This window comes from Orycteropus afer, unplaced genomic scaffold, assembly GCF_000298275.1.
Source record: "Orycteropus afer afer isolate SDZICR_OR568_19922 unplaced genomic scaffold, OryAfe1.0 scaffold00071, whole genome shotgun sequence".
NCBI lineage: Eukaryota > Metazoa > Chordata > Mammalia > Tubulidentata > Orycteropodidae > Orycteropus > Orycteropus afer.
In genome coordinates this window covers 1,317,261-1,329,384 of record NW_006921658.1, presented here as the reverse complement: position 1 = coordinate 1,329,384, position 12,124 = coordinate 1,317,261, and the positions used below count along the sequence as shown (strand labels likewise).

The 12,124-nt window shown below is 37.2% G+C and overlaps 1 protein-coding gene across 1 annotated transcript in view; it reads left to right on the top strand.

Annotated features, from left to right (window-relative positions):
- Nucleotides 1–12,124, top strand: part of ANK2 (ankyrin 2) — a 372,922-nt gene that overhangs the window by 342,624 nt on the left and 18,174 nt on the right. The window contains exons 43-44 of the mRNA XM_042780930.1: nucleotides 649–792; nucleotides 3,829–4,114. Of these exons, the coding sequence (XP_042636864.1) occupies nucleotides 649–792; nucleotides 3,829–4,114 (430 nt within the window). The remainder of the gene's footprint in view (nucleotides 1–648; nucleotides 793–3,828; nucleotides 4,115–12,124) is intronic.

The window sequence follows — 12,124 nt, the reverse complement described above, 5'->3', positions numbered from 1 at the left end:
AGCTCCTGCTTCCTTTACTCCTAAGTAATTTAAATAGGAGACAGGGTGAAGGAGATATTCATATAATGATTTATATGTGGTATCCTGACCACTTTGAATAAAATAGAAGGGATACAGACCAAAGCTTCTCATCTCTCTCCTAGTCTGAATTTGCCACTCCCTTTAATTTCTCCCTGAAAGTCTACCTAGAGACCTCCCTTGTTTATACTCATTTCACACTTATCATTCCTCCTCTTTACATTCTTATAGGTAGGATTGCCAGATTTAGTAAATAAAAAACTAGACACTCAGTTAAAATTGAATTTCAAATAAACAAAAAAATTATTTAATATACATATATCCCAAGCTATATTTAAAATATAATTATATATATATTTTTAAAAAATGTTTTGCTTGTTCGTTTGTTTCTTCATCCGAAAATTAAATTTAACTTGGTGTCCTGTATGTTATCTGACAACCCTGCTTCTATGCCGCTCTTTTCTTCTGCATGTCTGTTTGCCTATGTGTTGATTTTCAACAAAGACCCTTAATTGGACTCTGGTTGTTTTCTGTACAAAATATCAAAGATTTAGTAAAACATCTAATTGAATGAAATGTTTTAAGGAATACCTTTTATGTGTAATAAATGTTATTTTCTTAATATCCCAGATACCAGTCTTATTGAATGTCTTACCAAGATCAACCGAATGGATATTGTTCATCTCATGGAGGCCAGCACAGAACCTCTCCAGGAGCGCATCAGTCACAGCTATGCAGAAATTGAACAAACCATTACACTGGATCATAGTGAAGGTCAACCAACGTGTGTGTGTGTGTACACGTGTTTATGTGTGTGTAGTTAATCCAGAAACTGGCTTTTGGGTATTGTATATTCTCCTCATTACCTCCAACTTTCCAGTCGGTTTTATGGACTGCCACCACCCCTATGTGTGCTTTGTGGTTTGTTGGTTTTACCATCAATGGGAATGATCAATTCAACACCCTGTTCTCTCAGTTTCTTGAATATACCTCTGATACTTGCATCTACTGCTCCATCTTTGCCAGCCTTTTCTATGGTCACAACCAACATCTTATTACTAACAACAATTGTACTACTTCCAAGTCCTGGTTTGAAGCGTTAGTCTTACTTTCTTTTTTACTTCTACACCAAATAGTCTTCAAATCACCTGGAACCTCCAGCCATTAGCCCTATCACCAATTTTACTATTAAGGTTTCTCCAAACATTTCTTATTCATTTGAGTTATCTCTCTCTTTCATCTTTATTTTATATATTCTCATCTTTCCTTCTAACCTCCAGTTCTCTTTTCCTTATTTACTGTCAGTTGACCAAGCTTCATTTTTTTTTTTTTTTTTTTTTTTAGAAAAACAGGACTAATCAGATGCAGTCTCCTACAACAAAATCTACATATCTAAATTTTGATGGCACAATGGTTAAGTTCTCGGCTGCTGATCAAAATGTTCTTGACTTGAACCCCCAGCCACTCCGTGAGAGAAACACATGGCAGTCTACTTCCATAAAAATAAGCCATCCTCTCTTCTTATGTACTGGTATATCTCATTCCATTTAACCCAATCAAGGACTTCACTCCTACAGTTACCCACTCTGTTGCCTAAGAAGTGAACCATGACCAAGAGCCTTAAGACATATTTAATAGTTCCCATCTTTAAAATCAAAGCAAAAAAAAAAAAAAACAAAAACCTCTTTTTACCCCAAATCACCTCATCCTATTACTGCTGTTTCCTCCATCCATTTAATAGAAAATTTCCTCAAAATAGTAGTCTGAACTTACTGCTTCTGTTTTGCCCTCATTTTGAAACAATTGAAACAACCCCTACTCAGAACAAATTTTTCATCACAGTCACTTTTGCTTGCTGCATGTGCAGCTTTTAAATCATGGGAAAGATTTCTAGCATTTTCTTGCACTAACCCAGAACCAAACTAACTACCATCAAGTCAACTCTGACTCATAACAACCCTATAAAACAGAGTACAACTGCCCCTTAGGGTTTCCAAGGCTGTAAATCTTTATAGAAACATCTTTCTCCTACAGAGTGGCTGTTGAGTTTGACCTGCCAACCTTTTGATTAGCCACCAAATGCTTTAACCACTGTGTCACCAGAGCTCCTGTCTTGCACTAAAACCAAACTCACTGCCATCAGGTAGATTCCATCTCATAGGTACACCCATTGGATTTCCAAGGCTTTGAATCTTTATGGAAGCAGATCGCCTCATCTTTCCCCTGCAGAGCAACTGATGCATTTGAACTACCAACATTTTTGGTAGCATCCAAATTCCTTAACCACTGCACCACCAGAGTTCCTCGTCTTGCACAAAAGTAAGGCTAAATAAGAATTACATGCACCTGTTCTGACTTACCCACAGATTCTTAAAGACACAATTAGGAACAGATCTCATTTAAAACCTAGGGACTGCTTTATATAATACCGGGATCTCTGGTGATGCAGTCCCTGAGACATTTGATTGGTAAACAGAAGGCTGGCAGTTCAAACCCACCAGCCACTCCTCTGAAGGAAGATTGGGCAATCTGTTTCCATAGAGATATTGCCTCCGAAACCCAAGGAGGGATCGCTAGGAGTAGAATCAACTCAATGGCAGTGAGTTTGGAGGGTTTTTTTTTGTTGTTGTTGTTGTTGTTTTGGTGTATCATAGTATTCATCAAGAGCCTCAAAACTTACCCCCATTGCCTATTCTCTCCCTCATTCACTAGTCTCAGATATTTGGTCTCCTTGCTGTCTCCTGATCACCCCAAGCACTCTCCTGCTTTAGGACCTTCATTGGTATTTTCTGTTTCCTCCACCTTATGGTCTTCTCCCTTAGATCATCAGATGCCTTTTCAGCATTTCATTCAGGCCTCTATTCAAATATTACCTCCCATGAGCAGACTTTCCTAACAATAGGGCTATCTAAAATATTAATCCATTTTATGCTATACCTTGACCCTAGTTTTATTATTATTAATTCTCACACCTCTTGCCATTTAGATTCCATTCTCTAACTGTCTCAGTTGATGCCTACTCATCATTATGTCTCTTAATGTTATCATACTCTCTGGATTCCTTTCTTGTTTTTTAGGCCAGAGTTGTTGTTGTTAGTTGGTATCAAGTTGGCTGTACCTTACAGTGACTTTATATATAACAGAATGAAACTTTGTGCAATCCCACATCATCTCCATGATCATTGGTTATGTCTGAGTTCATTGTTTGGATTGTTGTGTAATCTAGTTCATTGAGGGTTTTCCTCCTTTTCACTGACTCTTTACCAATGTCCTTTTCTAGCCATTGATCTTTCCTGATGATATATATAAAGTGAGCCCATGTCTCATCATTCTTGCTTCTAATGCGCATTCAAGTTTAATTTCTACTAACACAGATTTGTTCATTATTGTGGAAGACCATGGTATAGTCAATATCCTTTGTCAACCCCACAGTTTGAATGCATCAATTCATCTTCTGTCTTCCATTTTCAATGTCTAGCTTTCTCATGCATATGAGGTGATTGACAAGACTATTGTTTGGGTCAAGCACACCTTAGTCATTAAAGTGACATGTTTGCTTTTTACTCTGAGTTTAAACCTAAGAGTTAGAAACTCCCATATTCATTGACTGAGACTTTTAGCCCAATCACTCTCTATGTCAATCTACTCTTACTCGACTAGACCCCCTATATGGTAAACATCTTGAAGACAGTGATAGTATCTTGTTCACCATTGGGCTTATAACAGAATTAGCCCATTAGTAGTTACTTAATAAAAATAGATAAGGTAAGCTTCAAATAAATACTTGATTTAAATTGTTCTCCCCTTCAGGGTTCTCAGTGCTTCAAGAAGAACTATGCACCACACAGCACAAACAGAAAGAGGAGCAACCTGTGTCTAAGGAAAGCGAGTCCTGTGATCGCCCACCCATCGTCTCAGAAGAAGATATCTCTGTCGGTTATTCCACGTTTCAGGATAACATCCCCAAAACTGAGGGGGACAGCTCAGTAGCAGAGCTCTTACCTCAGACTGACAAGGAACAAGTTCAACAGGATTTCTCAGGGAAAATGCAAGACCTGACTGAAGAGTCATCTCTTGAACACCAGCAGGAATACTTGTGAGTTTCCAAAAAAGCCTGAAGCATAAAATTCCAAAGAAACAAGCCAATATTGCTAGGGAGCTAGGCACAAGCACAAATGATTTTTCAAGTCATTTTAAAAGAAACCCACCAATAGCAAATGCCAGAGCTACAGGGTGGAAAAAAAAAAAAAAAAAGCATTTAGGAGACAATGGACAATGTTGTTGGCACAGATTTGCTTGAACCACCAATTGCCTTTTGTATGGCCCTATGCCTTTTGTTTTCTTTTCCTTCTAAATTTGAGAATATACACAACAAAAGTTACAACACTTCAATAGTTTCTACATACAATTTAGGGACATTGATTACATTCTTCAAGTTGTGAAACTATTCTCACCCTTCTTTTCTGAGTTGCTCCTCCCCCATTAACATAAACTCATTGAGCACTAAGGTTCCTCTCTCATTTTTGAGTTGCTGCTTTCAGTTTGATACTGTACAGATGCTCTTAAAAGAGCATAATGCTGAAGGAAGAACTTTTTTCACTACTTAAGCTAAAGTATTGTTTGCCTTAAGATAACTCCAGGGGATATTTTTGGTTTAAGGTTTAAAGATTATCCCAGGACAGTAGTTTTTGTTGTTTGTTTGAATTTTTATTGTGATTTGGGTGAAAGTTTACAGAGCAAGTTCACTTTCTACACAGCAGCTCACATACACTTTGTCTCATGACATTGATTCCAATTTCCCACAATGCAACAGCTCCCCTATCACTTCCTCCCCATAGTTACCTCTTCCCTGTGTCCTTCCCTCCCTTTCACTCCTGCCCTCTGAGCTGTCTCCCTGTGCATACACAGCCCTTCTATTCTCCCGTGACTGATCTCTCCAAGGAGTGTATCTACCTGATGTAAATATTCAGCTCATATGCCTGTCTTTTGTTTGGCTGGACGCCACAGGAGTGGGTTCAATTCCAGACCTGAAGGGCAGCTAGGGGTCATAGTTTCAGTGATTCTACCAGGCTTTATCAGACCACCAAACCTGGTCCTTTTTTTTTTTTTTTTTTTAATGATTTTGAGTGTTATTCTACACCTCTCTCCCACTCCATCCAGGATCTACATAGATCCCCCTCCAAGTGGTTGAGAGTGGTAGCCGGGCACCATTTAGGTCTTCTGGTCTCATAGTCATATAAGCTGAGGATTGCATGGTATACCAGTCCCTCGGACTAATTCTTTCCGTGTATTTTTGGTTTTCTTCATTCTTCTTTGCTCTGGATGAGGAGAGATCCATCATTGCATCTAGATGGCCACTTGCAAGCTTTTAAGATCCTAGTCACTACTCACCAAAGTAGGATGTGGAACAATGATTTAGGTAGTATGTTATGCCAGGGCAATAGTTTTGAGGGTTCAACCAGTCCCTATAGCTCTAGAAAATCTAGCACCCATGAGAATTTGAAATTCTGTTCTATATTTTCTCCCTTTTAATCAAAGTTCTTTTATGTAATTTTTGATTCAAATGTTCAGTAGTGGTAGCAGAGCACCATCCAGTTTTTCTGTTATCATAGCAAAGGAGGCAGCTCATGGAAACATTTACCTGCACATTCCATATCCTCCTACTACTCCTTCCTCTCCTTCCTCTGTTGTTCCAGGTGACTAGAGACAAACTGTTTGGTCTAGATGGCCACTAGCAAGCTTTTAAGACACCAAAAAAAAAAAAAAAAAAGCCACACCAAGCATGATACAATGAGCTAGGAGGTAAACATGTTATTAGGCCAATTCCTGGGATGTCTCATGAAACTATGACCCTACACCTATAAATCAAGGAACCATATAGCATGAGATGTTTGCCTGTATTGCCAGTACATAAGTAGCCTCTGCAGCTACTCTTTTTTTTTTTTTTCTGGTCACTGTTGCAAATACACAACACAACTTTTGCCAATTCAACTTATTACAGATGTACAACTTATTGACAGCAATTATAATTATTTATCAACTGTGCAAGCTTACCTTTAATCAATGTGATTTTTCCATCTACATTAATACCCTGTTCATCTTACCTCCTGCCCCTGGTATACACTAATAAATTTAGATCTCTATGCATTTGCCTTTTCTTGTATTTTTATATAAGCGAGGTCATACAATATTTGCCTTTTATGATTGGCTTATTTTCCTCAGCATAATGTCTTCAAGCTCTATCCACGCTGTAGCATGTATCAAGATTTCACTTCTCCTACTGGCTGAATAGTATTCCATTGTATGTATGTATGACATTTTGGTTATCCATTCATCTATTGATGAGCATTTAGTTTGTTTACACTTTTTGGCTATTGTGAATTACGCAGCTATAATGTTGGTGTACAAGTTTTTCTTTCAAGTTTTTTGAATATATATCAAGAAGTGGGATGTGTTAGTCAAGTAGTAGTTCTATTTTTAGTTTTTGAGAAACCATCAAAATGTTTTCCACAACAGCTATACCATTTTGCCTTCCTACCAGCAATGAATAAGAGTTCCAATTTCCCCACATCCTCACTAACGTTTTATATTTTGTTTTTTTCTTAGCCGTCCCAGTGGGAGTGAAGTGGTATCGCATTGTAGTTTTGATTTGCATCTTTATGATGGCTAATGATGCTGAGCATCTTTTCATGTGTTTGGTGTCCATTTGAATGTCCTCTTTGGTAAAATATCTATTCAAATCTTTTGCTCATATTATAATCGGGTTGTCTTTTTGTTGCTAAGTTCAAAGTTTTATATATATTTTGGTTACTAGATTTGCATCAGATATATGGTTTCTGAAGATATCTTCCTATTCAGTAGCTTGTCTTTTCACTTTTTTGGTAGTCTTTCGATGGACAAAAGTTTTTAGTTTTTATGTTATCCCATTTATTTGTCATTTGCTGTTTGTATTTTTGTTATTATATTAGATGATCCATTTATGAAACCTACCTGACAGTGTTGCCACTGCTTGTTTTCTGCAGATTTTATGGTTTTAGTTTCTACATTTAGATCCTTTATCCATTTTGAATTTATTTTTATATATGGATCCTGTTTCAATTTTCCCAGCACCATTTATTCTTCAAAGAGACTCTTCTTTCCCTGTGGAATGGATTTAGCACCCTTGTCAAAAAGATCTGTGGGTTTATTTCTGGACTCTCAATTCTATTCCATTGTTTTTTTGTGTCTATTATTTTACCAGTACCAGGATGTTTTGGTTATTGTAGCTGTATAGCTCTCCATTTATTTAAGTCTTCTTCCAGCAGTGTGTTATAATTTTCATCATATAAGTCCTTCATGTCCCTGGTTAGATTTATTCCTAAGTATTTTATTCTCTCAGATGCCCTAGGCATTTTGAGTCTCCATTTCTATAATTATAAATTATGATAATAATACACACCTTATTAATATCATAGGGTTAAATGTCAAAAACTGAAAAGGCCATGAAAGCATTGTTTAAAGCATAAAATTTCATACAAGCAGCACAATTATTACTAAGATTTCTACACCTCACTTGCTCTATAATACTTCAAATACAGTAATTATTGTACCAAGCTTGGTTTGGAGTATGAGTAGTAATGTGTGGTTAAAGCAATCTACTGCATATTTCAACAAAAGTAGTTATTATTTATATAAAAATATAAATATAACATAATTATTAACACAGATAATAGACCATTAAAATGAGGTAGGAAGGATATAGGGTAAGAATGAAGATAAATATTCCAGAGAGCTTCTGACTGAAAGAAATTGCAGAGTGCAACGCAGCTCTGAACTTAAGTTTTGGGCTATAATTAAGCAAAGAAGAAAGAAAGTTGTTCAAATGACATTTATTATTTAGGGAAGAAAATAGATCAGGCAAACATATCTCTCGCCCTGAAATCGGAGAAGAGTGTGTCATGCAATTACATCACAGCATATCCTTTGTCATTAGTCCTGGGGTCAGTGGAATTTGAGAAGAAGAGTTGAAGTGATATTGAAATGATTTCTTCTTCCTACTGAGCTACTCCCTCATTTTAGAAGTGGGAAGAAACAGGTACAAATATAATAATTGGAATATGGAATATATGAAGTATGAATCTAGGACAATTGTAAGTTGTCAAAAATGCAATGGATGCATAAATATCAATATCCTGGGACTTAGTAAGCTGAAATGGACTGGTTTTGGCCAATTTGAATCAGATAATCATGTGATCTATTATGCCAGGAATGATAAATGGAAGAGGAATGGTGTGGCATTCATTGTCACAAAAAGTGTTTGAAGATCTAACCTGAAGTACAATGCTGTGAGTGATAGGATAATATCCATATCCCTACAAAGAATACCAGGTAATACTACTAATTATTCAATTTGTACACCAACCACCAAAGCCAAAGGTGAGGAAATTGAAGATTTTTACCAACTTGATTTTGCAGTCAAGATGTGTTGATGATTACTGGTGATTGGAATGCAAAAGTTGGAAACAAAGAAGAATCACCAGTAGTTAGAAAATATGGCCTTGGTGATAGAAATGATGCTGGAGTTCACATGATGGAATTTTGCAAGATGAATGACATTCATTGCAAATACCTTTTTTCAACAACATAAATGACAGCTATACATACGGACTTTGCCAGAAGGAGTACCCAGGAATCAGATCGACTACATTTGTGGAAAGAGGCAATGGAGAAGCTCGATACCTTCAGCCAAAACAAGGCCAGGAACTGACTGTGGAACAGAACATCCACTGCTCGTATGCAAGTTCAAATTAAAGCTGAAAACAATTATAAGAAGTTCACAAGAGCCAAAATATGACCTTGATTATATCCTCCTGAATTTAGAGACCATCCAAAGAATAGATTTGGTGCATCGAATACCAATAACTAAAAACCAGAAGAGTTGTGAGATGACATAAAATCATACATGAAGAAAGGAAAAGGTCATTAAAAAAACAGGAAAGAAAGGAAAGACTTTTCTGAACTTAAGTTTTGGGCTATAATTAAGCAAAGAAGAAAGAAAGTTGCACCTAACCCCTACCATGACACATTCAATTGCTTCACATACATGTGAAAGCTGGACAGTGAATAAGGAAGACAGAAGAAGAGAAAGAAAAGGAAAGTCTCAGAAGAGACTTTGATACTTGCTCTTGAACAGAAAGTAGCTAAAGCAAATGGAAGAAATAACAAGATAAAAGAGCTGAACAGAAGATTTCAAAGAGCAGCTTGAGAAGACAAAGTTAATTATTATAATGAAATATTCAAAGACCTGGAATTAGAAAACCAAAAGGGGAGAACATGCTCAGCATTCTCAAGTTGTAAGAAATGAAGAAAACAGTCAAGCCTTGAATTGCAATACTGAAAGATTCTATGGGCAAAATATTGAATGATGCAGGAAATATCAAATGAAGATGAAAGGAATATGCTGAATCACTGTACCAAAAAGAATTGCTTGATGTTCATCCATTTCAGGAGGTGGCATATGATCAAGAACTAACAGTATTGAAGGAAGAAGTCAAATTGCACTGAAGCAGTTGGCAAAAAAGAAGGCTCCAGAAACTGATGGAATACTTATTGAGATGTTTCAACATATAGATGCCACTCTGGAGGCACTTGTTTGTCTATGCCAAGAAATTTGCAAGACAGCTACATGGCCAACTGACTGGAAGAGATCCTTATTTGTACTCATTCCAAAGAAAGATGATCCAAGAGAATTTGGAAATTATCTAACAATAACATTAATATCACACACAAATAAAATCTTTCTGAAGATAATTCAAACATGGTTACAGCAGTATTTTGGCAGGGAACTTCCAGAAATGCAAGCTGGATTCAGAAGAAGATGTGGAATGAGAGATATTATTGTTGATGTCAGATGGATCTTGGCTGAAAGCAGAGGATACCAGAAAGATGTTTACTTGTGTTTTATTGACTATATGAAAGCATTCAACTGTGTGGATCATAAAAAAGTATGGATAACATTGAGAAGAATGGGAATTCCAGAACATTTAATTGTGCTCATGAGGAAACCTGTACATACACCAGGAGGTTGCAATTCAGACAGAGCAAAGAGATACTGCATGGTTTAAAATCAGGAAGGGAGCATGTCAGGGTTGTGTCCTTTCACCATACTCATTCAATCTGTATGCTGAGCAAATAATCTGAGAAGCTGGACTATACAAAGAAGAATGTGGCATCAGGATTGGAGCAAGACTCATAAACAACCTGAGATATTCCAGTGACACAACCTTGCTTGCTGAAAGTGAAGGTGCCTTGAAGCACTTACTGATGAAGGTTAAAGACTGCAGTCTGTAGTATGGATTATACTTCAACATAAAGAAAACGAAAATCCTCCCAAGTGGACCAATAATTGTTGTTGTTGTTGTTATGTGCCGTCGAGTCGGCCCTGACTCATAGCGACCCCTCCTTGGGTTTCCGAGGCAGTATCACTACAGAAGTAGGATTGCCCAACCTTCCTTCCGAGGAGTGGCTGGTGGGTTTGAACCGCCAGCCTTCTGGTTAGCAGTCAAGTGCTTTAGCCACTATGCTACCAGAGCTCCAATAATTAGCATCATGATAATTGGAAAAAGATTGAAGTTGTCAAAGATTTCATATTACTTGGTTCCACAATCAACACCAAGGGAAATAGCAGTCAAGAAATGAGATGATGTATTTATTTCACTGGGCAAATCTGTGCCAAAAGACCTCTTTCAAGTGCTGAAAGCAAAGATGTCTCTTGAAGACTAAGGTGCACCCAACCCCTACTATGACATATTCAATTGCTTCATATACGTGTGAAAGCTGGACAGTGAATAAGGAAGACAGAAGAAGAGTTCATGTTTTTCACTTGTGGTTTTGGCAAGGAATACTGTAAGTACCATGGACTGCCAGAAGAAGTGACAGGTCTGTCCTAGAAGAAGTGCAGCCAGAATGCTCCTGGGAAGCGAGAATGACCAGACTTGGGCTCACCTACTTTGCTCATGTTGTCAGAAGGGACCATTCCCTGGAGAAGGATATTATTCTTGGTAAAGTGGAGGGTCAGTGAACAAGGGGAAGGCCCTCAATGAGATGAATTGACACAGTGGCTGCAAAGATGGGTTCAGGTATAGCAAAGATTGTGAGGCTGCCGCAGGACGAGGCAGAGTTTGGTTCTATTGTACATAGGGTCACTATGAGTTGGAGCCAATTCAGTGGTACCTAACAACATAAAAGTATGCGGAAAAAAGGAAAAGATGGGGTGGGGGGAGGAATGGATATCAAAAAAGAACCGTGGGAATTCAGTATCTACATAGTGACAAGAAATTGCACTAAATACAAAAAAAGAAACAAATTATTTCTCTTTTAGAAATTAAGATTCCAAAAGGTTGTATTGGAGTAACTAAAGCCTGTATCACTAGAAAAGTTCCAACATCAACAGATCCTATATTAAGTAATATAACTTTTCAGAGGGAAAACATAACCATCTTCATGTTTACAGTAATAATAACTATACTAATTTGGGGATATATTTTTCTTTAATTCTACTAACGTTTGATCTTACTCCAAAAGCCTTATTATCTATATGTCTTTTTAGGTAAAACTTCTCAAAGCCTTAATATTAACTATGACCTTGCATTATCAAAGAAAATTTGAAATTATAATTCATCTTGTAGAAGTCATGAACTATATAATACATTTTAAGATAATTTTTATCTTGAGAATATATCATTCCCTACCAATGCTAAAGCATTGAGCTGTAACTCTATCCTGTTTCTTACAGTATAATATTTATTTTTTTAATTTTTTTTATTTTAAGAGCTTGTTTTACATTCAAAGTCATGTGTACATTTAGTTTCATTCCGCATTCGCCATGTCCAACCCTACCCAGTCTCCTCCCCTCCCTAACCTGCAACCCTCCCCCTGTGAGCTTCATAATTATGCACTCCTGTTTGTCCTGCATTTCTTCAGTTTGAATGTTGATCCTCTGGTGTCCCATGGTCTATTACTCTAAGGGATATATTAACATTGAGTATGTGGGTGTGGCATCCTGGGTTGAGTGGTCTGTGTGTACATCTTGTTAACTATTGGGCTGAGAGCCCGCCCCTGGGGGTGA